General features: G+C 43.6%; 1 protein-coding gene across 3 annotated transcripts in view; it reads right to left on the bottom strand.

Moving 5' to 3' along the window:
• RBM25 (RNA binding motif protein 25) overlaps window positions 1-26,913 on the bottom strand; it is a 73,233-nt gene that overhangs the window by 39,789 nt on the left and 6,531 nt on the right. For 2 of the 3 annotated variants that reach the window (XM_073610120.1, XM_073610119.1), the window contains exons 2-6: window positions 21,295-21,409; window positions 14,208-14,257; window positions 11,527-11,694; window positions 9,876-9,942; window positions 414-574 (exon numbers count right to left, since the gene is read on the bottom strand). In XM_073610120.1, coding sequence (XP_073466221.1) covers window positions 414-574; window positions 9,876-9,942; window positions 11,527-11,694; window positions 14,208-14,257; window positions 21,295-21,394 — 546 coding nt within the window. In that variant the 5' untranslated portion in view covers window positions 21,395-21,409. The remainder of the gene's footprint in view (window positions 1-413; window positions 575-9,875; window positions 9,943-11,526; window positions 11,695-14,207; window positions 14,258-21,294; window positions 21,410-26,913) is intronic. The other variant, XM_073610121.1, reaches the window with a different exon arrangement.

Consider the following 26,913-nt stretch of genomic DNA (forward strand, 5'->3'; position numbering starts at 1 on the left):
AAGAAGTACTGCATGCATTTTTTTTTAGCACACAGATTCAATTCGGACAACTGCATCTCAATGCAGTTCCAATGAATGGAAATTATTAAAATGTCAGGAATATTTGAATAGAGCGCTGATGAAAAACGATAAAAAAAAAAAAAAAAACGTAGTGCACACCAGTGGCCATGCAATCAGCGCAGCTTGTTGGTGTGATCAAGTCCTTTTTGTCACCATCTTCCTGTTCCCCTGTACCATTTATTGAGCTGTTATCACAAATAAAATTAAAGAGGAACCTTCCCAGTGAAATGAGACAAAAATTGATGCCACACAGAAAAACTACCCCATCCTAACTATTAACAAAAAAAAAAAAAAGCTGAAGTTGTGTTCTATGGTCTCTATTATGCACAGGGGCAAAATAATGTGTTACCCACCCCGTTGGAAGCACGCCTGCTTGCTTTCCACTCATCCAACTGGGCTTTTGTCTTAGCATCAACCTTCACAAGAAGCTTCTTCTCCCCAATCTGCAGGTCATGAAGCAAACGCAATGCTCGAAGAGTGGATTCAGGTTCCTTATACTCACAAAACCCAAAAGCTATAATAAAAAAAATAAAAAAAACACAAATCAAAACACTCACAAATTAACAATATTTAACCACTTCCAGCCCAAGCCAATTCTGGCATTGCTCTCTTACATGTAAAAATAATAATTTTTTCTGCAAATATAATATATATATATATATATATATATATATATATATATATATATATATATATATATATATATAAGCAGAGACCCTAGGGAATAAAATGGCAGTTGTTGCAATTTTTTATGTCACACAGTATTTGCACAACAATTTTTCAAATGCGATTTTTTTGGGGGGAAAAAAAACGCTTTCATGAATTAATAAAAAGGAAACAATATTTACCCCAATGTTTTTGTATAATGTGAAGGATGAGGTTATGCCGAGTAAATAGATACCCAATATGTCACGCTTTAAAAAATTGTGCACACTTGTGGAATGGCACCAAACTTCCGTACTTAAAAATATCCATAGGCTACGCTTTAAATTTTTTTACAGGTTACCAGTTAAGAGTTACAGAGGAGGTCTAGTGCTAGAATTATCGCTCTTGAGCCAACGTTCGCAGTGATAGCTCACGTGTGTGGTTTGAATGCTGTTTACATATGCAGGTGCGACCTATGCATGCATTCCCTTGTCTGAGCGAGCATGAGGGGAGGCTTTAATAAAAAAAAAAAAAAAAAAGTTGTTGTTTGTTATTTTTTATACTTTCCCTTTAATTTTTTGATCACTTTTATTCCTATTAAAACAGTGGTTCTCAACCTGGGGGTCAAATGACAATTTGCCGGGGGTCACCAAATCCTGGGCTGTTCCTGAAGCCCGCTCTGCTCTCCCAGCCTTTTCGTGGCCGCCCAGAAGGGCTGTCCCTGGAGCCCGCGGCCACCCACTCAGCCTCTTCGCAGCCGCCCACTCAGTTCACAGCATGGCTGGGGGGCAGAGACTAGAGGTCAGCTAACTGGTGAGGAATGAAGTGGGTGGGGCTGGAGGAGACCCTATCTCCTGATTTCAGCATAGGTGTCACTGCTACGACACACCACAAAGTCGGGGACACAGTAAGTAACACTACCTGCGATTATAGTTGCCATTAAAAGTCCCCACTACAGTTCTCAGATCAGCAGATTATCTTAATCAAGAGCACCTAAGTTGGCTGATCAGAACCCCCACCAGCACTGCTACTCATCACATTACCCCCACCAAGGAGTAAGGGAAGGAATAAAATTAGAGAATACATGGAAGGGGAAGGAAAAGATGGGGAGGAACAAAGAAAAAGGGAGAGAGAAAGAATAAGAGAAAGAACAAGAAAGACGGCTAGAGAGAGGGATGGGGCGGGGCACAAGAAATTAGGACAGAGAGATAAAAGGGAAAGAAAGGAGAACAAAGAGAAAGAGTGGTACATCCTAAAATGTACCATAAGGGGTTTTAATACTGTACGAGTGGAAGGGACTCAGGGAGCGCTAAATGTCCGTGGGTTAGGGGCACAAATTACTTGTCTTGCCTTGGGAGCTGACAACCCATGCTACGAGAATAATTTTACTGTTAGGGGTCCCCACAACTTGGGAAATTTTATCACGGCACTAGAGAGGTTGAGAACCACTGTATTAAAAGGAATGTAAACACCCCTTGTAATAGGATGCGACAGGTACTCTTTACAGAGGACACGCTTTATTAGGTACACCTGTTCAATTGCTTGGTTAAGACAAATTGCTAATCAATCACATGGCAGCAACTCAATGCATTTAGGCATCTAGATGTGGTGAAGAGGACTTGCTGAAGTTCAAACTGAGCATCAGAATGGGTAAGAAAGGGGATTTAAGTGACTTTAAATGTGGCATGGCTGTTGGTGCCAGACTGGCTGGTCTGATTATTTAAAAAACTGCTGATCTACTGGGATTTTAACGCACAACCATCACTATGATTTACAGAGAATGGTCCGAAAGAGAATATCTTGTTGATGATAGAAAAGCAACAGAAACTCAAAAAGCCACTCATTACAACCAAGATATGCAGAATACCATCTCTGAACGTCCAACGCATCAAACCTTGAAGCAGATGGGCTACAGCAGCAGAAGGCCACACCGGGTGCCACTCCTGTCAGCTAACAGGAAACTGAGGCTACAATTTGCACAGGCTCACCAAAATTGGTGAATAGAAATTTGGAAAAACGTTGCCTGGTCTGTTGAGTCTTGATTTCAGCTGCAACATTCATATGGTAGGGTCAGAATTTGGTGTAAACATGAAAGCATGGATCCATCCTGCCTTGTATCAACAGTTCAGGCTGGTGGTGTACTGGTGTAGGGGATATTTTCTTGGCACACTTTGGGCCCCTTGGTATCAATTGAGCATCATTTAAATGTCATGGCCCACCTGAGTATTGTTGCTGACCATGTCCATCCCTTTATGTCTACAGTGTAACCCATCTTCTGATGGCTACTTCCAGAAGGATAACGCACCATTTCACACAGCTCAAGTCATCTCAAACTGGTTTCTTGAACATGACAATGAGCTCACTGTACTCCAATGGCCTCCACAGTCACCAGATCCTAATCCAATAGAGCAACTTTGGGATGTGGTGGAACAGGATATTCGCATTGTGCAGCCAACAAATCTGCAGCAACTGTGTGACGCTATCATGTCAATATGGACCAAAAAATCTGAGGAATGTTTCCAACACCTTGTTGAATATATGCCACAAGGGATTAGAGCAGTTCTGAAGGCAAAAGGGGGCCCAACCCAGTACTAGCGAGGAGTACCTGATAAAGTGGACGGTGAATGTATATATTTTGGGCATTTTCTCCCATTCTTTGCAAGACTTCTCAAGCTTCATCAGGTTGGAAGGAGAGTATCAGTGCAGAGCCGTTTTCAGATCTCCGTTTTCCGTCTGGCCACTCTACCATACAGGCCTGATTGGTAGAGTGCTGCAGAGATGGTTGTTTCTTCTGGAAGGTTCTGCTCTCTCTACAGAGAAACACTGGACCTTGAACTCTGAAGAACCTTTCTGTGTACCCTTCCCCGGATCTAGGCCTTGATACAATCCCCTCTTGGAGGTCTACAGACAATTCTTTGGCCTTCATGGCTCAGTTTGTGCTCCGACATGCACTGTTAACTGTGGGACCTTATATAAACAGATGTGTGCCTTTCCAAATCATGTCCAATCAACTGAAATTACCAGGAGGTGGACTCCAATCAAGTTGTAGAAACTCAAGGATGATCAGCGGAAACAGGATGCACCTGAGCTCAATTTTGAGTGTCATGGCAAAGGCTGTGAATACTTATGTACATGCGTTTTCGTATTTATTTTTTATAGGTTTGTAAAGATTTCAAACAAGCTTCTTTCACGTTGTCATGAAGCACTGTGAATACTTTCCAGATAGTGTGTGAATATATATATATATATATATATATATATATATATATATATATATATTATATATATATATATATATATACACACACACACACACACATATACACACACATACATTCCGTTAGGTCCATATATTTGGACACAGGATCAATTTTAGTTTTTTCGGGTATTTACCAAAACATATTCAAGCTATAGTTAAATAATGGATATGGGCTGAAAGTGCACACTCAGGTTTGAGGGTATGTACATCCAAATCGGAGGAAGGGTTTAGGAATTACAACTCTTAAGAATAGTCATCCCCTTTTTCAAGGGACCAAAAGTAATTGGACAATTGAATCAAAAGTGGTTTCATGGCCTGTGTGGGCTACTCCGTTATTTCTTCATCAATTAAGCAGGTAAAAGGTCTAGAGTTGATTCTAAGTGTGATATTTGCATTTGGAATCTATTGCTGTGAACCTACATCATGCATTCAAAGGAGCTGTCCATGCAAGTGAAACAGGTCATTGTAAGACTTCAAAAACAAAACAAATCCAACAGAGAGAAAGCAGCAACATTAGGAGTGGCCAAATTAACAGTTTGGTACATTCTGAAGAATGAAGAACACACTGGGGAGCTCAGCAACATAAAAAGGCCTGGACATCCACGGAAGACAACAGTGGTGGATGATCACAGGATTCTCTCTATGGTAAAGAAAAACCCATTCACAACATCCAGATAAGTGAAGGACACTGTCCAGGAGATGGGCGTATCATTGTCAAAGTCTACAATCAAGAGAAGACTTCACGAGAGCAAATACAGAGGGTTCACCACAAGGTGTAAACCATTCATAAGCCTGAAGAAGAGAAAAGCCAGATTAGACTTTGCCAAAAAACATCTAAAAAAGCCAGACCAGTTCTGGAAAAGCATTCTATTGATGGCTGAAACTAAGATTAATCTGTACCAGAATGACGGGAACAAAAAAGTATGGAGGAGGCTTGGAACAGCTCATGATTCAAAGCACACAACGTCATCTGTAAAACATGGTGGAGGCAGTGTGATGGCATGGGCATGCATGGCTTCCAGTGGTGTTTATTGATGATGTGAGAAAAGACAGAAGTAACCAGATGAATTCTGCAGTGTTTGAAGATATACTGTCAGCCCAGATTCAGCCAATGCAGCAAGGTTGATTGGACGGCGCTTCACAGTACAGATGGATGATGATCCAAAGACTACAAAAGCAACCCATAAACTTTTGAAGGAAAAGTGGAATATTATGCAATGGCCGAATCAGTCACCTGATCTCAACCCAATTGAGCATGCATTTCACTTACTGAAGGCAAAACTAAAGGCAGAAAGACCCACAAAGAACAACTGAAGAGAGCTGCGGTTAGAGCCTGGCAAAGCATCAGAAAGGAGGAAACCCAGTCTTTGGTAATGTCCATGGGTTCCAGACAGGCAGTCATTCATTGTCAGTAAAGGATTCTCAACAAAATATTAAAAATGAACATTTATGATTATATTCATTCGTCTAATTACATTTGAGCCCCTGAAAATGGGGGGATGGGGGGCAGCTCTGTTTACAAATGGTTGCAGTTCCTAAAATCTGTACTCTATGTTCAAACCCATGAATTAAAGATGAAAGTTTGCACTTTAAATTAATTTGGATTGTTTCATTTTCATTTTATTCTGGCGGCATACAGAGCCAAAAGTATGAAAATTGTGCCTGTGTCCAAAAATATACAAGTGTGTGGGTATATATATATATATATATATATATACATATATATATATATATACACATATACACACATATATACACACACACACACACACAGTGGGGATGGAAAGTATTCAGACCCCCTTAAATTTTTCACTCTTTGTTATATTGCAGCCATTTGCTAAAATCATTTAAGTTAATTTTTCTCCTCATTAATGTACACACAGCACCCCATATTGACAGAAAAACAGAACTGTTGACATTTTTGCAGATTTATTAAAAAAGAAAAACTGAAATATCACATGGTCTTAAGTATTCAGACCCTTTGCTCAATATTTAGTAGAAGCACCCTTTTGATCTAAAACAGCCATGAGTCTTTTTGGGAAAGGTGCAACACCTGGATTTGGGGATCCTCTGCCATTCCTCCTTGCAGATCCTCTTCAGTTCTGTCAGGTTGGATGGTAAACGTTGGTGGACAGCCATTTTTAGGTCTCTCCAGAGATACTCAATTGGGTTTAAGTCAGCGCTCTGGCTGGGCCATTCAAGAACAGTCACAGAGTTGTGAAGCCACTCCATTTTAGCTGTGTGCTTAGGGTTATAGTCTTATTGGAAGGTAAACCTTTGGCCCAGCCTGAGGTCCTGAGCACTCTGGAGAAGGTTTTCGTCCAGGATATCCCTGTACTTGGCCGCATTCATCTTTCCCTCGATTGCAACCAGTCATCCTGTCCCTGCAGCTGAAAAACACCCCCACAGCATGATGCTGCCACCACCATGCTTCACTGTTGGGACTGTTTTGGACAGGTGATGAGCAGTGCCCGGTTTTCTCCACACATACCGCTTAGAATTAAGGCCAAAAAGTTCTATCTTGGTCTCATCAGACCAAAGAATCTTATTTCTCACCATCTTGGAGTCCTTCAGGTGTTTTTTTGGCAAACTCCATGCAGGCTTTCATGTGTCTTGCACTGAGGAGAGGCTTCCGTCGGGCCACTCTGCCATAAAGCAACGACTGGTGGAGGGCTGCAGTGATGGTTGACTTTCTACAACTTTCTCCCATCCCCCGACTGCATCTCTGGAGCTCAACCACAGTGATCCTTGGGTTCTTCTTTACCTCTCTCACCAAGGCTCTTCTCCCCCGATAGCTCAGTTTGGCCGGACGGCTAGCTCTAGGAAGGGTTCTGGTCGTCCCAAACGAGCTCTTCGAGCCCTTTCACACTGGGGCGGGGGCGGTGGTAAAACGCCGCTATTATTAGCAGCGTTTTACCATCGGTATGGGCCCCTAGCGGGGCGGTTTTACACCCCGCTAGCGGCCGAGAAAGGGTTAAATACCACCACAAAGCGCCTCTGCAGAGGCGCTTTGCCGGCGGTATAGCCCCGCCGTCCCATTGATTTCAATGGGCAGGAGCGGTAAACACACCGCTCCTTCACCGCTCCAAAGATGCTGCTGGCAGGACTTTTTTTACCGTCCTGCCAGCACATCGCTCCAGTGTGAAAGCCCTCGGGGCTTTCACACTGGAATGAAAGTAGCGGCACTTTTGGGTCGGTTTGCAGGCGCTATTATTAGCGCAATAGCGCCTGCAAACCGCCCCAGTGTGAAAGGGCTCTTTAGGCTGGGTTCACACTGGTGCGACACGACAGCCGTCCTACTTTGGATCCGACTTTGCCCTGCGACATGAAGCCGGCATGTGTCCGACTTTCAATGAACGGGGATCCGACTTGGATCCCCGCCAATGCCGGCACTGTGTTTGGTATGAATCTTTAGGGGGGAACTCCGCGCCAAATTTTAAATAAAAAGCCGGCATGGGTTCCCCCTCCAGAGGCATACCAGGCCCTTGGGTCTGGTATGGACCTTGAGGGGAACCCCCTACGCCGAAAAAACGGCGTGGGGGGTCGCCCCCAATCCATACCAGACCCTTATCCGAGCACGCAGCCCGGCCGGACAGGAATGGGGGTGGGGACGAGCGAGCGCCCCCCCCCCCTCCTGAACCGTACCAGGCCGCATGCCCTCAACATGGGGGGTGGTGCCTTGGGGGAGGGGGGCGCGCTGCGGCCCCCCCACCCCAAAGCACCTTGTCCCCATGTCGATGAGGACAAGGGCCTCTTCCCGACAACCCTGGCCGTTGGTTGTCGGGGTCTGCGGGCGGGGGGCTTATCGGAATCCGGGAGCCCCCTTTAATAAGGGAGCCCCCAGATCCCGGCCCCCCACCCTATGTGAATGAGTATGGGGTACAGCGTACCCCTACCCATTCACCTAGGAAAAAAGTGTCAATTTAAAAAAAAACACTACACAGATTTTTAAAGCATTTTATTAGACAGCTCCGGCGGTCTTCTTCCGACTTCGGGGGTCTCTCCGGTTCTTCTCCACGCTCTCCGGATCTTCTGCCGGGCTCCTCCGCTCTCTTCTGCTCTTTTGCCGCTCTTTTGCTAAAGCGGAGGAGCCCGGTCTTCAATCTTCTGCCTTCTGCCTTCTGCCCTCTTCTCCTGATGTTGACACGACGCTCTCTGGGGCTAGAATGCTCTCTGTGCGCTCTGCTCTGACTTATATAGGCGGTGACCCCGCCCCCTTATGCCGTCACAGTCCCTGGGCATGCTGGGACTGTGACGTTTTAGGGGGCGTGGTCATCACCCGATGACCACGCCCCCTAAAACGTCACAGTCCCAGCATGCCCAGGGACTGTGACGGCATAAGGGGGCGGGGTCACCGCCTATATAAGTCAGAGCAGAGCGCACAGAGAGCATTCTAGCCCCAGAGAGCGTCGTGTCAACATCAGGAGAAGAAGGCAGAAGGCAGAAGATTGAAGACCGGGCTCCTCCGCTTTAGCAAAAGAGCGGCAAAAGAGCAGAAGAGAGCGGAGGAGCCCGGCAGAAGATCCGGAGAGCGTGGAGAAGAACCGGAGAGACCCCCGAAGTCGGAAGAAGACCCCCGGAGCTGTCTAATAAAATGCTTTAAAAATCTGTGTAGTGTTTTTTTTTTAAATTGACACTTTTTTCCTAGGTGAATGGGTAGGGGTACGCTGTACCCCATACTCATTCACATAGGGTGGGGGGCCGGGATCTGGGGGCTCCCTTATTAAAGGGGGCTCCCGGATTCCGATAATCCCCCCGCCCGCAGACCCCGACAACCAACGGCCAGGGTTGTCGGGAAGAGGCCCTTGTCCTCATCAACATGGGGACAAGGTGCTTTGGGGTGGGGGGCCGCAGCGCGCCCCCTCCCCCAAAGCACCAACCCCCCATGTTGAGGGCATGCGGCCTGGTACGGCTCAGGAGGGGGGGGGGCGCTCGCTCGTCCCCACCCCCATTCCTGTCCGGCCGGGCTGCGTGCTCGGATAAGGGTCTGGTATGGATTGGGGGGGACCCCCACGCCGTTTTTATCGGCGTAGGGGGTTCCCCTCAAGGTCCATACCAGACCCAAGGGCCTGGTATGCTCTTGGAGGGGGAACCCATGCCGGTTTTTTATTTAAAATTTGGCGCGGAGTTCCCCCTCAAGAACATCTGAGCACAAGTCGCGTGCCAAAGTCGGATCATGCAAGACGGCAATCCGACTTTGATCCGACTTCAATGATAGTCAATAGACTGAAGTAGGATCAAAGTCGGACCAAAGTAGTACAGGGAGCATTTCTAAAGTCGGAACGACTTGTGTCGGACCAGTTAGGACGGCTCCCATAGGGAAACATTAAATTTCACACGTCATGCGACATGAGCTCCCAATGTCGGAGCGTTTGTCGGACCAGTGTGAACCCAGCCTCAGGCAGTTCCTTTGAACTCACGATTTTCATTTGCTCTGACATGCACTGTGAGCTGTAAGGTCTTATATAGACAGGTGTGTGGCTTTCCTAATCAAGTCCAATCAGTATAATCAAACACAGCTGGACTCAAAGGTGTAGAACCATCTCAAGGATGATCAGAAGAAATGGACAGCAGTTACTGATTTAAATATGAGTGTCACAGCAAAGGGTCTGAATACTTAGGACCATGTGATATTTCAGTTTTTCTTTTTAATAAATCTGCAAAAATGTCAACAATTCTGTGTTTTTCTGTCAATATGGGGTGCTGTGTGTACATGAGGGAAAGAAATGAACTTTTAGCAAATGGCTGCAATATAACAGAGTGAAAAATTTAAGGGGGTCTGAATACTTTCTGTTCCCACTGTATACACATACATACACTGTATGCATAAATACACATTAGCATACATTCATTTTATGAAATACATACCTATGGAATTCAGTAACAGAAGAGGAATGAGGCTCATACATACCACACTTACCTTGAAGCTTCCCAGATGCTCCTTGCACACGTTTCCAGCTTAAAACCAAGCCGCATTTCTATAACAAAATTAAATGTGAAAAAATGCTTTTAAAAAAACCTAAATAACACTTGTCATGTAAAATAATAATGCATTGCTATTTATTCCAAAATGTTGTGAAACATGTACAACAAGCGGCTACTACTAAATTCAGTGCTTAATTCATACACTGACAGTCTAACTTAAAAGAACAAGTTCCCGGTTATGTAAACACTCCCAGCGGCCAATATATTTCTTTAACCACTTAAGGACCAAGCCTCTTTTTGAGATGTGTTGTTTACAAGTTAAAAACAGGTTTTTTGCTAGAAAATTATACATTTTTATTTCCTAACACCCTAGAGAACAATATAGTGGTCGTTGCAATAATTTGTCACACCGTATTTGCGCAGCGGTCTTACAAGCGCACTTTTTGGGAAAAAAATACACTTTTTTGAATTAAAAAATAAAATAGTAAAGTTAGCCCATATTTTTTTTTCATATTGTGAAAGATAATATAAAGCTGAGTAAATTGATACCCAATATGTCACACTTCAAAAATGCGCCCGCTCACGGAATGGCGACAAACTTTTACCCTAAAAAATCTCCATAGGCGACGTTTAAAACATTCTACAGGTTGCAAGTTTTGAGTTACAGAGAAGATCTAGGGCTACAATTATTGCTCTCGCTCTACCGATCACAGCGATACCTCACATGTATGGTTTAAACACCGTTTTCATTTGTAGGGGCTACTCACGTATGCGTTCGCTTCTGCACACGAGCTCGGCGGGACAGGGCGCGCTTACATTTTTTTCTTATTTATTTTACCTTTTATTTTAACACTGTTTTTAAAAAAAATTAAAAATTGTGTCACTTTTATTCCTATTATTCTTTATTCCTATTATTGTATTATTAATTTATTCCTATTACAAGGAATGTAAACATCCCTTGTTATAGAAAAAAAGCATGACAGGACCTCTTAAACATGAGATCTGGGGTCAAAAAGACCTCAGATCTCATATTTACACTAAAATGCAATAATAATAATAATAATTAAAAAAAAAAAAAAAAAAAATGTCGCTTTAAGAGCTATGGGCGGAAGTGACATTTTGACGTTGCCTCCGCCCTGCAATGTTATGGAGACGGGTCTTCCCCTCACTCATCTCCATACCCAGCAAGGGGTAACATTTGATCGCCTCCACCGCTGCCGACAGCCCCCTCTCCCGCGCAGATAAAAGTGATCTTGCGGCAAATCCACTGCAGAGACCACTCTTATCGGAAAGCAGGCCGAAGAGGAGGATACCGGGGTTATGGCAGATAGCTGCTGCCATAACAACAAAATTCCTCTTCAAACTTAGGACGTATATCGGAGTGCGGCGGTCCGTAAGTGGTTAAGAATAGTTTTGCATTAAACACATTATAGGGCTAAATGAGCATCAGTGCTATAGTGTTTAATTGAAAAAAAAAAAATGGCCTTCCACATAAACGGGAAGAAAAGTGCACTTGCTTACAGCAGCTACATGCTCGTTTCATCTTCTAACCAGTATAATTTATTCTTCATTTCGAATGCCCTAAAAAAGGTAAAAAATGCACACTTACTGGTGAATGTGTTTAAAACTTTACTTACTGCTAAAAGTTGTCTTATAAGCATATCAGAGGCTTTCTCAGAAATATTGCCAACAAAAACAGTGGTTGTTGGTCCGCTGTTCTCGTCATTTTCTTTGTTCTTAAGACCCATCAAATCCTTCCGAGGCCCGAGATGTTTTCCAACCATAGATACTGTGGGTAGCAAAACCTTGCAATAGAAAAAGAAATAAAGACCAATATTTTAACCACGATGGATCAACAGAAGATGCATTTTTTAATTTTACAACGCAAGCCAAAGAATGGAAGACAAAAAACTTGATCAGGCCGTTGAAAACTGGCCCAATGCTAGTTTATGACTAAACAAACATGGAAAAAAAAAAAAAAAAACCTCAAACAAATAATTTGCTTTGGCCAAGCTGGCCCAAACCATTTCTTTATCAATTGCTGTAGTTGCTGTCATTTCTGTATAAAACTGTATCAAGCATCAGGTACTTATAGTATACAGCGCTGTGTTCCCATCTGCTGTTGGAACTAAATAAAGCTGGGTAGACTGCTGCTCAGCCATTCACAGGAAGCATTGTATGTTATCAATACAATGCTTCCTCTGAGGCTGAGGTGGAGATCATGCCCTCATCCACCCACCTACCTCTCCACCTCAGCCAACCAGAATCAAAGTGTAAAACATGCCTGCAATACAAACGTATCTTCCACATGTGACTTGCTCCATCTATGAAAAGCTGTCACAGACACGAAGCATTGTGATAAATTATTTGTTCTACATTTGATGTGTACTTCTAATGCATGTAAACATAGGAAAACAAAGCCCATCTACACGAGCCCTAAAACTTCCATAGCAGACCTGCATCTGGTCAGCAGAGGAGACAATCTTCTTATAAGTAGACAACACCTACGCTTAGCTGAAAAACTGAATTATTGTGTGTAAAAGCCGTTTTGGTTGTTTCAGTGTACAACTGGCCCTCCATAACTGAATGTTAGTCACAGCTACGTTTAAAAGTTTTTAGCAGTGAGAAGTGTGTCAGGGTTTTCATTTCTGTCACCACTGCCAAAGAGTATCATTCTTTCTGTTTTGGTATAGTCTAATGAGTAGAAGTGCACCAAAATTTCGGCCGCCAAAACATATCGGCCGAAAACTATGTTTTCGGCATTCAGCCGAAAAAAAATTTGCTGATGGCACCGAAAAGGGGACGAGTTCTGCCCCGGGGGCCATACATTGAGGGGGTGTCAATCCTGGATGCTTAGAGTCCTCCCCTCCCTCCTCCTCACTCAGAGCCATGATCTTCCCTGTGTCACGAAGCTGAATTGTCCGGGCGGGCGCAGTAACAATGTCCCGCCTCCTGTGAAAGACCGCACGCTGATACAATGCCAGGACATTGAATCAGTGTGACGTATAACAGGAGGCTGGACATTGTTACTGTGGCGGCCTGGCCCAGGAAATTCAAACTCAGCTCCGTGGCACTGGTGAGGCTGCATCTGACAGGCACTGGTGAGGCTGCATCTGACAGGCACTGGTGAGGCTGCCTTGATCTCTTGTACCATGTCTGCAGTCTCTGACCATCTCTTGTACCATCATATCTGCTAGAGGTGCACCGAATGGAAGTTTTGCTAATACTATTAGCAGTGTGTTTAAGTAAGATTGCAGACATGATACAAGAGATTTTTTCTTGAGCTTTTCTTGCACTAAAAGGTGCCAATAATGGCCAACAATAAATTCATATTAATTTAAATTGATATTAATTAAAAAGTCGAATATAAATACATTTTTAAAAACTGTAATTTTCGGCTAAATGCATCCTGCATTTTCCGTTTCGGCACCAAAATTTCCATTTGGTGCACCCCTACCAATGACGACACCAAGCATGGCCGATTCAACGCCACAGTACTAAAAATTTAAAACCATAGAAATGTTCTACAGTCACCAACATGCAGTCGCATACCATTTCTGCTCAGACTTGGATTATGTTACTTTAGATGTCTTTATAAACTACAGAACACTTTGCCAGTACTGGTATGATGTATAAAAAGGATAGAAAAGCTGTCAGTAGTTTGCAATATTAAAGGATAGGTGTACATGCAGTCAAAAATCTTTTTTCATTTGGAAGGTGTAAAAAGGTTTAAACATTTGTTGGGTTTTACTTCTATCCAAGTAGCCTTTCACTACTCTACAAAAAAAAAATGCATTTTTATTTTGGTCCGATGCTGTTAAAGATTTCTTCACGTCTGGTTTGATAAAATTGTCAAGACAGTAGGTAAGGGGGGATTGCCAGATTGAGATAAAAACTGATGGGAGTTCTCTTTCTAAAAGTAAAGAAAGTTAGCCATACATTTAACCCTTTCACTGCCAACATGTGTCATACATCGGCAGCAGTGGGGGTTTTACGCATGCACCCAGCTGCTACAGCAGGCGGGAATATGTGTAAATCTGACAAGCGGACTGTCAGACGAAAGCATTTGGGCATTTGTTTCTGTGCATCTTGTTCTTATTTCTTGTCCACGGTACGATGCAGACAAGCTGAATATAAACAAACAGATCAATGTTTTCAGTGGTTTGGGCCTTTGGCAACTCTCAAAAGAGAAGATACAAGGGTATATTTTCAAAGCTGTGTGATATTGTTGGATGTATAATGTATTTTAAATGCAGTTAACATAGAAGTATCTTTAACATTTAGGACTGAGAGTATGGTACAGTAGAAAAAGACTTACAGTTGGTCCTGGAGCCATTAAACTCATTGGTACAGGAATCATTGGAGTTCCTATAAGAAAAAAAAAAAAGTATTTATATGAATACGTAAAAAAAAAAAAAAAAAAAAAAAAAGGCACAAAAATGTATTGCACTTTACGGGTAAAGTAGAATAAAAAATATAGTGCTTTAAAGGGTAATGAAGAAAATTTCAAAACTGGTTGTCCCAAAAAATCCAATATTGTATTGTATCTAATACTGAGTCCTCGCTTCTTCTGCAGCTTAATGAGAAAGCATAATGCTTAGTACCCATCCTTCTTATGAAATGGTGTATGTCCCAGTTGTCTGCAGGGGTCCCAATAAACGTTCAGATAAATCTCATGTTTTGTAAGGTTCACACTGATCTGATAAGTAGTGGTGCACCAAAATGAAAATTCCGCTGCCGAAACCTAAAATTCAGGATGCACTTGGTCGAAACCCTAATTGACGTTTTAAAAAAATATATATTTTTTACAAATGATTGAATTATATTCGACTTTTTAATATCATGAATTGAAATGAATATGCATTTATTGTCGGCCATTATCGGCACGTTTTGAAGCAGTGTTAAAAATCCTGCTCGCTGCTTTTTTGGTGCATATTTGGCAAACTGCACTAAACGCATCTCCCCACTGAAATGCATTGAAAATGCAAGCACGCATCAAAAATGCAAGTATGCATGTTTTGAGTCACATGAACTACGAAAAACAACCATAAGGTAAAATTGCTGGCAGTTTCGGCAGCCGTCATCAGCGCTTTTTGTCCTTTCGGCACAAGACTGAAAACCCTATTTTCAGTCGATAATTTTCCGCGGCTGAAATTTAAGTGCATCACTACTGAGAAGTGCTAAAATTGCTCAATTTAGGCGACTGCAGCAAAGCATTAAAGGATAAGTTCACCCCAACATTAAAATCCCTGCATCTACAGACATCCACGATCTAACACTAACCTATCTAACCCTGTAAAGAAGAAATGAGCATACATATCTTTTTTGAAGCCGGTCCGGTCTTCATCGACAGAAGCTCTGCAGATGACGCAACCGACAACGGCTGTGAAATTAATGGGGAGTGACGTCATCCATAGACTTACTATGGGGCTTCCGTTGTTGGCTGTGTCCTCTGCACCCGCCTCCACAGCGAAGCCGCAGCTGACAGCTCAGCATTGGATCAGGATGCATCGGCTTCAGAAAAGGTAAGTATACTCATTTCTTCATTACAGAGTTAGATAGTGTTAGACCGTGGATGTCTGTAGATGCAGGGATTTTAGTGTTAGGGTGGACTTATACTTTAGGAGGTAAAAAAGAAAAGAAAAAACACCTAACGAAGCTCCTGTCTAACTCTACTTTGAAGGTGGCAATGTTTTTCATCACTGGTATCAATGGATGAGTTGAAAAGCAGAGTTTTCTTTACTCAATAATAGGATTTTTATAACAGCTTACCTGTAAAATCCTTTTCTTTGAGGTACATCATGGGACACAGACCCATAGTAGTTACTATGTGGGTTATAGGCCACCTTCAGGTGATGGACACTGGCATGCCCTAAAAGTAAAAAGTACACTCCCTATATAACCCCTTCCACTGGTGGGTGGGAGTACCTCAGTTTTGTAGCAAAGCAATACATGTGTACCAAGAAGGGAGGGACCTCTGTGTCCCGTGATGTACCTCAAAGAAAAAGATTTTACAGGTAAACTGTTATAAAAATCCTATTTTCTGATCGTACATCACGGGGCACAGAGCCATAGCAGTTACTATGTGGGATGTCCCATAGCAATGCCAACTGAAGGGAGGGAAACACAACAAAGTAGGGCACCAAGAGACTAGAGGACTCATACTGCAGCACACTGAGCCTAAAGGCGATATCCTCATTATCTTTTACATCTACTTGATAGAATCTGGTAAATGTATGGACTGAAGGCCAAGTTGCAGCCTTGCAGATCTGAGCCATGGAGGCTTGGTGATGCACTGCCCAAGAAGCAATAACCCTGGTGGGGAGCGCTTTAATATGAAAAGGAGGAATTTTCCTCTTTAAACCATAAGCTTGAACAATCACTTGACGAATCCATTTAGAAATGGTAGATTTCTACACTGCCTGTCAACACAAAGAAAACATCTGTTTTACGAATCTGAGCGGTCATTTTCAATAGACCTTGATCGCTCTCACCACATCAAAAGAATGTAGTGACCTTTCTTCCACAGAAACGAGGTTCTGGAAAAAAATGAAAACCTGATACTACCTTTGGTAGGAATTCAGGATGAGGCCGCAATACAACCTCATTCTCATGAATAAACCAATATGGCTCTTTACAAAAAACAGCAGCCCACTCTGATATTCTTCTTGCAGAAGATATGGAAACCAAAAAAAAAAATTATATTTTTCCCCCGTCAAGAGGACCAAGGGAATATCACGTATTGGCTGAAAAGGCCACTTCCGTAAGCCGACAGGACTAAAATTAAGTCCCAAGGGTTATGGGGTGACTAAACTGGGATGACTAATCCGCGTTACCCCCTGAACAAAGTTACGAACCAGAGAGAGTGAAGCAAGTGGTCGTTGAAAAAAAAAGACCGATAAGGCCGACATCTGGCCTTTGATAGTACTCAAGGCCAGCTTCATTCCTAATCTGTAGGAATTCAAGGATCCTACCTATGACATATTTCCTGGGGTGCTAACCCCTGAATTCACACTAGGAGACATATGCTTTCCAGATTCTATAGTATAGGACTCTGGAGGCCAGCTTCCTAGCATTAACCAAGTAGAAACTACTGAAGCCAACAGCCCATGATCTTTCAGAATGTGGGTCTCAAATAGCCAAACCTTGCTTGCTTGATCCTGCGAAAAGGCGCAGAAGCGGCAGAACAGGAGGGAACGCATAGATCAGTGAAAAACAGATCCCATGGAAAAACTAAGGCGTCTGTTCCATATGCCATTGGATCCCTTGCCCTTGACACAAAGTTGTCGATCTTGTTGTTGAACCTGGACGCAAACAGATCCACATCCGCAATTCCCCATCTTTGACATATTGACAGAAAGATGTCGGGGTGAAGGGACCATTCTCCCCTGTCAATTCCCCATCCCTGGAATAAAAAATAGCTGACAGGCAAGGAATGTGGTTTTCTGCCAAAGATAGAATGTGATTCACCTCTTTCTGGGCCGCACGACTTCTCGTGCCCCCTTGGTGATTGATATAGGCCACAGCTGTGGCATTGTCGGATTGGATCCTGACAGGACAATTCCGTAGTCTGGGTGTCCAGGCCTCAAGGGCCAGGCGTACTGCCCGAATCTCTAGAATATTGATGGGCAAGGTCATCTCTGATTTGGACCATTACCTTTGGACAGATGCTTCTTCCAGGACTGCTCCTCAGCCCAGAAGGCTGACATCCGTTACCACTTTCCAGGTAACTGGTAGAAAGGATTTTTGCTTTTTTGAAGGTTCTTGGATATCAACCACCAATTGAGGCTCTGGCGCACATCAGGGGATAAATACATTGGAAAGTTCAGAGCTTGGACCCTTTTGTTCCAAGTTGACAGGATACTGTTTTGCAGCAGTCTTGAATGAAACTGCGCATAAGGAACGATTCTTCTTTGTTTTGAACTGAATCAGTTCCCTTGTGGAACTGATCCTTTCCTGGGGCAAAAAACACTCTTCTGAGCTGTATCTATGATCAGCCCCAAGTACTGCAATCTCCTTAATGGTTTTAAGGAGGATTTCTCCAGGTTGAAAATCCAAACTAGGTATTCCAGGTTGTTAACTGCGGTGACCAAAGATTGGTTTAAGCGGGCTACCGATTGATCTATTAGGAGAAGATAGTCTTAAGTAGGCTAGTATTGTTATACCTTGAGCCCTTAACCTGGCCAAAGGTGGAGCCAGGACCTTTGAAAACACTCAAGGTGCAGTAGCTAGACTGAAAGGCAGAGCTACAAACTGGAAATGAAGATTTTCCACCTCGAAGCGTAGAAATTTAAATGAGCCAGGAAAATCAGCACATGGAGATAAGCATCTTCGATGTCGATTGACGGCAGAAGTTCTCCCCCTTGTAGGATGGAGACTACTAAATCGGATTGACTCCATGCGAAAAGAACGGATATTCAAAAACCGGTTTAGATTTTTGACACCTAAAATGGGTCCGACAACCCCGTTTAGTTTTGGGACCGTTAACAGGTTTGAATAAAACCATAAACCTTGCTTCTTCCAAGGGGACCATTGATATCACGCTTTGAGACAAGAGATGATCCAAAGCTAGAAAGAGAGACTTCTTTTTCACTGGATCTCTGGGAACATTTGATCTGAGAAAACAAGGAGACAGAAACTCTCTGAACTCTAGTTTGTAACCTAGAGAAATTGAAGAAGCCACCCATCAGTCCTGACATTGTTCCTGCCAGACCCTTGAAAACTATAGAAGCCTTCCCCCCACTCGAGCGAGCGGGGGCGCCCCTTCTTAAGGAGGCTTTAATATTCTGTTTTGTGGGTTTCCTCCCCCAGGGCTTACTTTGACCCTGGGACTGACCCTGAGGTTTACCTCTTGAACCTGACAGTGGAGGCCATCGTGACTGCCTGGAGGCTTATGCCCTTGGCACTGGAGAAGAAGCACGTTTAAAAGAAAAAAAGCTTCCTAACCAGTAAAAGGGAACTTTTCTCATTAGAAATTCTTTGTATATACTTATCCAGATAGTCTCCAAATAACCATTCACCATAAAAAGGGAAACTAGCCAAGAGCTTTTTGCATGGCGATTCGGCTGACCAATTTTTCAGCCATAGGATTTTACGCACATGTACCAGCCCTAGCATGAGCCGTGAGGCCTGGAGAATAGAATCTATTATATCGTCCACTGTAAAACACAACGCTTCTGATATCCCAGCCAAATCCTGGGCCTGTTGATCAGGAATAACTGAGTACCTCTATAAACTGGTCCTATAAGGACTGAGATACTCTGATCGCTGCCAGCACTGACTGAACCTGCTAGCGAAATGGTTTTTTGTTTATTTAAAAAGGAACTCAAACGTCTTATCTGTTGGATCCTTTAGTATATGAGCATTGTCTACTGGACAAGACATGATTTTGTTTACAGAGGATATAGCAGCGTCAATTACTGGAATTCCCCATTATAAAACTCTTCTTCCATAGGATAAAGTATTGAAAACTTTTTCGGAGGAAAAAACTATTTATCTGGGTGCTCCCACTCAAAATACATTAGCTTCCATAGCCAAGAATGGATAGGAAAAACATGAATCAGATTGGGGAGGCTTTAGTGAACCCAAACCAGAAGTGGGCTCATCCACTGACTGCGTTACTGGCAGGAAAAATGTGGAGCGGACCAATTCAGTGAGAGACTGTACCAACAACCTTTCCTGTGAACCTGACACTTCCGTATCAGGTTCTTTGGAAGAGGAGGCATCAGCCTCTTCCTGGTCCTTTGAAAGAAATTCGTCATCTCTTGCTCCATGTTCCTCAGTAAGAGAGTCCTGAGCAATGGACAGGGACCTGCTACGCTTAGTCCCACTCTGGGATGCGATTAAGCATCAATCTTTTGCTTCAAACTTAAAACGGTTGAAGAAAAAACCTCCTTAGTAATATACACACAGGGGCTGCAGTGTTTAGAGCAGCTGCAACACTTGCCCCTCCTGATGGCTCACTTTAACCAGCTATATTACTCTCAGGGGAGGATGCCATCTTTACTGGGATGGATCCAGGCTTCCGTCTGACTTGTAAAAAGTCTTTCTAGAGCCCTTTTTGAGGTGTTTTGCACCCCCCCTTCTGAACATAGCCCGATGCACAAAGCAGAGGTACCATCAGAAGGAATGTATCCACTGCTTGAGCAATAGCCCAGCTCTGTCACTGCTATTAATGCTCGGCCTGATGCAGTAGTAAATGTGTCCAAGGAATGCCTGTGTCACCAAACTCTTATATGCAAACAAAAAAACATCAGTTTTACCTTAGCTCTTGTGCCCCTCCGCAGCTTGCAACAACACACATGGTGCCTTTTAAAAATATACCATCCCGCGCTGGACACCAACGCCACAATAAGCCCCAGCCCCCCCGCGTCGCCCACGGCCCTTCTCACCTTTTTTTTTTTGTGTTTGCCGCCTTTTTTTATATTTGTGTTTCTTTTTTTTCAAATCTTGCAGCACTCTTTCCCCACAGAAGAGGGGAAGAAAACCGGCACAGGGGGCATCTGTTGGGGAGAGGGAACCCCCCCAGCTATTTGGCCAGACGAAGAAGCATCTGCAGTTTTCAAGACACAGTGTGGGCTTTCTGAGCAGCATGAGACGGTGAGGGTGAGTGCTCAACAGCCCCCAGTGGTGACACATAGGCATGACAGCATTTACTACATTAAAGGAGACATTCATAAGAAAATTTTAAAAATTTCTTAGAAAACTCCACTTATCTTTCCCGCCGCAGGGTTTTCTGTGGTAAACCAAAAGACCCAATCTTCACCCTTCACCGTGGGTTCCGTTAAACCTTCAGGAGCTGGGGGATCCTCGAGGAAACCCACAATCCCGGACCTGTAATAGCACCACTTTATGGACTTAATACTAAAAGTACTGGATCCCGGGGTCCAGTTCCCTAAAAGAGAAGCGTTACAGGCAAGACCTCGTTTCTTCGGATACGAGGCCCGGGCACCATTCAATTCCGCCAAAAAAACACTTTGAATGGATCCGGCTGCAAGGATTGCTCCAGTGGAGCTCAGCACAGCACATCTTCACCTGTGACCAACACCTTAGACCAGGGGTCTCAAACTGGTGGCCCTCCAGCTGTTGCAAAACTACAAGTCCCATGAGGCATTGCAAGGCTTACAGTTACAAGCATGACACTCACTGGCAGAGGCATGATGGGACTTGTAGTTTTGCAACAGCTGGAGGGCCGTCAGTTTGAGATCCCTGCCTTAGACACTGGCGAAAAAACTGAGTTACTCCCACCAGTGGGAGGGGTTATATAGGGAGTGATCTTTTTAATTTAGGGCGTGCCAGTGTCCATCACCTGAAGGTGGCCTATAAGCCACATAGTAACTACTATGGCTCTGTGTCTCGTCATGTACGATAAGAAATGCATTTTGAACAACATGAAGTGTACTTACCAGGAGGTGGAGGGAATCCTGGAAATTGTGGAGGAGGTATTCCCGGAGGAAGAGTCGGAATCCCCATTGGGGGTCGATTCAGATGCGGTGGGTAAGACATATTAGCAATAGCAACCTATTTAAAAGTAAAAATAAGCATAATTTAAAATATATATTCATATTATACTGAGTCCTAGAAACAAAATAAAAGTTGTAAAAGCAAAGCAAAAAGTCTTGTTTGCATATGGTTAATTTTGCCAGAAGCAGAAATTGCCATCTCATTTATCAAAGTGAAATATTAGGGTGCATTCACACCTGCAAATGCATCCTGCCAGCTATTACACGCGCCCAGTGATTAGCCACGAGTGGGCAGCCCCATTGAAAGCAGCGAGAGGTTTCTGGCTTTTGTAAATTTATCGTGCCCACTCACCTGTCACATATCCAAAGCACATTTCTGTACACATACTGTATATTCCCAACATCCCACAGTTTGAGGGCTGTAGCCCTTTTAAAAGCTTTATAGTAATATAAATTGCATTATGCGCTTTTACCTCAATGATAAAAAGTTGATTTCGGTTAATTTTGAGATGCGTCTTTCATACTCAGCCGCATGTGCTTTTTCATGCTGTAATCGCATGCGAGTGATCGGTACTAGGACGAAGGTAGGTCTTTCAGATTATCTATTTGAACATAAATGATGCTGTGGTGTTGTAGGTGGCTTCACACAAATGGTTTATTCTGCCCCTTCCCATCCTTTTTCAGTGCCCTGATCTATTAAAATCTTCCATTAGCCTTCATCCCAGGGCTTCACAAAATGGAGAATCAGACGTTCCTCTTCACTCTGAAGTGGCTTGGAGTATTGGTGGTGACATCACTCCCAGTTTTACGGAAGAGAGTTTCAGCAGTGGATTGAACATTTCCATTACTCCACACTTGGGCTGTCAGTACAGTGACATTCCCCATTTGATTGGCCACAAGATTTTGGGACTGCATTGCTCAACGTCACAGCACTGCTTGGTGGGCATGCACTAGAGTTTTTTCTTCCCTTTCCCATGTGAGTGGATTTTATGCCTATTTTACAATAAAGTGGACATATTAATTTACTTTGAGCCGGACTTGTGCCACTTTAATTGGGACCCACCCGCTGGGACTGTCTATACTTTGATTTTCAGGTGCAGCACATTATGATTCTCAACGGCATACAAGGACATTCAATAGGCTGGAGGCTCCATGCTGTTCTGGGAGCACAGGTATGTAGCCCACATTAAAATATCCATATACTGTGGCTTCACATTACCACACATCCTGGTACTCTGTGCACTCCTCTTTGGTTTTGTTATCACTCTTCCGACTACAAGACTCAGTTGGCGTTTATAACAGCATAAGCACAAGATGGCCTTTTTATCCCCACAGACTGAGTCTGTTAGCGCCTAGACAGAGATTGTTTTCTTTCAATGGAGCTGCCTATTCTGCTGGGGTTCTCACATGTAATCGCCTGCAGAGTGCATTCATAGGTGTGAATGCACCCATAGACTAAGGTTCTGTGGACACCATACCAGCTAGCACCTGAGCATCCCATCCCAGTGTTTTAAAGTGCCAGGAGGGGAGCATATGTGCAGCATCCAGCTCTGCTACCTGCAGCACGTCAAAGCCTGTGGCAGGTTGCAACTTGACAGGGCTGAAGCTGCAGTGAGAGGAACTCATTTAGGGCCCTACATGTTTGAGAACAAATTCCCTGAATGCATGATATCTGTATTCGTCCTTGAACGCTTAGCACCCTGAACATAACTACCACCAAGTAAAGTGTTAAACCCCGGGCAGCGGGGCTGTACGCTGATCCTGTGCCTCCCGAGCACACTAAAACTCAGGGATGAGACACACAGATGCTAGATGCCCTGGGTGCAAAAGGCTAAAGTCTGCATTGGATTTGTGTGCTGCCAACCATCACGTCAAAAGATCCTGCTCCAAAGACCATCTAATGGTCACACATCTAAATCTGTCAGGTTCCTTACCAGGGGCATTTGAAGCCTTGGCTAAAGAAGAGGTACTGGAGGTTACCTATGTAACCCCAAATTACTGTGTGAATCACATAATGTTAATTATTTTCAATGAAAAACCTAAAAATGGAAAGGTGACTCAAATTTAGATCTACATGAGCATGTCGTTACCATTTACGAACACCAGAACTTCTATACAAGTGCACTTGCATTAATAAAGACTCAAACGGTTAAAACTATCGTAAGCAGAAAAACTGCGGGACACCAGAAAGCTGGTCAAAGATATAGAATAGGCTGAACATGCAATCATAATTGAATGGCAACATTTTCTCTTTATACCAAGTAAAGACATGTTTCTCTACTTTGTAGACCCCAACCAGCCAAATAAAACACCGCTAATCTCTCAATAGCCAGGTATGTCAAGCCTAATTCAGACCTTAACCACTTCAGCCCCCGAAGGTTTTACCCACTTCCTGACCAGGCCATTTTTTGTGATACGGCACTGCGTCGCTTTGACTGACAATTGCGCGGTTGTGCGATGCTGTACCCAAATAAAATTGACGTCCTTTTTTTTTCCACAAATAGAGCTTTCTTTTGGTGGTATTTCATCACCTCTGCAGTTTGCAGTTTTAATTTTTTGCGCTATAAAACAAAAAAAATATTTTTGATAAAAACAATATTTTTTACTTTCTGCTATAAAACATACAAAAAAACTTTCAAAAAAAGTCATCAATTTAGGCCAATATGTATTCTGCTACATATTTTTGGTAAAAAATCCCAATAAGCGTATATTGATTGGTTTGCGCAAAAGTTATAGCGTCTACAAAATAGGGGATATATTTAGGGGCTTTTATTTTGTTTTTACTGGTAATGGCAGCGATTTGTGATTTTTAGCAGACAAATCTGACACTTTTTGGGGACCAGTGACACCAATACAGTGATCAGAGCTAAAAAAAAAAAAATGCACTGATCATCGTATAAATGACACTGGCAGGGAAGGGGTGGACTACAGGGGTGATCCAGGGTCATCCAGGGGTTAAATGTGTTCCCTGGGAGGTGTTTCTAACAGAGCAATGGTGTGTTTTGCTCACAGCTGCTCCGTCTCGCCTGTGAACAATCGGCGGGTTGCAGAGGCCGCCGGACCTGCTAATTGGTTGGACACAGAGGGAGCGGCACGCCCACTAAACCGCGTCCACGAAATCATGTACAGGTACGTGATTTTGCGCACCTGGGCTGCCCTGCCGCAGTAAATGTACGTGGGGCAGCCAGGAAACGGTTAAAGTGGTTGTAAAGGTTGAAGGTTTTAGGCGGACCCAAGGTTCACACAATCATACACCATTGCAGTGGGTTGGAGAGTTTAAATACCTTGGGGTTAGAGTGTCTAGGGATGTCAGTCAATATTATGATCTAAACATGCTCTCCTTGCTTCGACTCCTGCGGGAGAAATGCCAGTCTTGGTCCGGACTTCCACTGAATTTACTGGGCCGTATATATTCTCAAAATGATCATTTTACCCAAATTCAACTATTTTTTCCGTAATAGTCCGATCTGGATATCGCAGATCTTTTTTCAAGAAATTGATAAATGCATCACCTCTTTTATATGGAATGGTGCTATACCGAGACTGGCAAAATCCACACTGCGTTCACCGACGCACCTGGGGGGTTTGGCCCTCCCAGACGTCAGGGTTTATTACTGGGCAGCAATGCTGGTTACTGTTTACTGGTGGTTTGAGGCGAAGAAGTCTAACGCTGCGGTTTGTGTTAAGGCAGCCTGGCTAGGCTCACTACAAGAGCTACAAAATCTGGCGTATAGAGGAACGGTAGCCTATAGAGATCTCCCTGCCCCGACTAGGGCGACGATAAGGGTTTGGATTGCGGCTAGACGTAGGTTCCGCCAAGTGGGTCGCTGGTCTCCAGTCCAGCCTCTCTGGGGAAACCCTAACTTGCCTCATTTTAGGTCAATACCAGATCCCCAGGTTTGGGCGAGATTCGGCGTTAAGACTTTAAGGGATATTATGCCCACGGGCATACTAATGTCATTCTCGCAATTATCCAGGAAGTATGATCTTCCTGGGTGGATGTTCTTTCGCTACATTCAGCTGAGACATGCGGCCAGGGCTCAATTCCGCACACCACCTGTTCTACAATTAGACCCCATAGAGAATCTATTGTCCTGTGAAGACCTGAAAAAGCCACTGTCGGCTCTGTATGGTATCTTGCTTCCAATTGACAGCGTAAAAATGGATAGACTCTGGGAACAATGGAGGGCTGATATCCCATCAGAGAAGAAGATTGGGAGGATAGTCTTGAACAGGGCCCCAAACTAGTTATAGCTGCAAGTGATAAACTTATACAAACCAAATTTCTCCACAGGGTTTACTTCACCCCGGTACGTATGTCTAGAATATATCCTGACAGAGACCCACAATGTCCCAGATGTTTGACACACCCGGGCACATACCTACACATGTTCTGGGATTGCCCTATGCTATCGACCTTCTGGGCGGAAATATTTGACCAGTTGAACGTTCGCCTTGAGTTGAATGTCCCTGTGACGCCTGAACTGGCCTTACTAGGTATACATGACTATGATCAGCGATCACACCACAGCAAACTGTTAATTTCATATTTGCTCTTTATGCTAAGAAAGAAATATTGTGTAAATGGTCCTCTTCTACCCCCCCCCCGGATATAGCTACATGGGAAAACAAAGTCAATGCTGCCCTCCCATTGTATAAATTGACGTACATCAATCGTGGGTGCCCATAGAAGTTCGACAAGGTGTGGTCCTCATGGGCGTCGATTTAGGTAATGGGATAATGTCAACAGAACCATAAGACCTACTAATTGCCCCATGCTCTCTTATGTCTCCCTGAACTCCATCCCCCCCACACACACACACACACACACACACACACACACACACACACACACACACAGAGCTTTGTTTCGTGTTGGTTTCCCCCTTTATCTCCCCTTTTTTGTATTCTCCCCCCTTTCACTCAGGAACTACACCCCTGAACAGGGAACTGGAAAATTTACTACTTTAAATACTGATTTATGTTTTTTCTTCTGACAATGATTTACGATGTATGCACTATGTGATATGGGTAATCTTGAAACAACTGAATGTGAACCTATAATATTGTAAATATCATTTTATACAATAAAGCACTCCTGGTTGGAAAAAAAAAAAAAAAAAGGTTGAAGGTTTTATACCTTCATGCATTCTGTGTATGAAGGTAAAAAACCTTGTGTGTTCTGCTCCCACAATACTCATCTGAGCCCCCCTTATGATCCAGCAATGTGCATGGGAGCCTCGGCTGTCCCAGGCCTCTCTGTCACTGGCTGAGACAGCAGCGGGATTAGCTCCCACTGCTGTCAGTCTCAGCCAGTGAGCCAATGAGGAGAGTGCAGGGGAGGACCGAGCAATATGAAGATCACGTGACCCTTTTTTTGAGAATCAGAAGAGTCAGTTCATCAAAGTAAAGTATCAAATGTGAAGTAAATACAGCACATTTGTTAAAAATTTTAAATACAGCAAAAAAATAAATAAACCATTAAAGTGGATGTAAACCCAATGTCATCCTTTCTAAACTACTGCCATAGGGGTTATCTATAAGGATATACATGCCTCCTGC

Source organism: Aquarana catesbeiana, linkage group LG13 (genome assembly GCF_042186555.1).
Source record: "Aquarana catesbeiana isolate 2022-GZ linkage group LG13, ASM4218655v1, whole genome shotgun sequence".
NCBI classification, from domain to species: domain Eukaryota; kingdom Metazoa; phylum Chordata; class Amphibia; order Anura; family Ranidae; genus Aquarana; species Aquarana catesbeiana.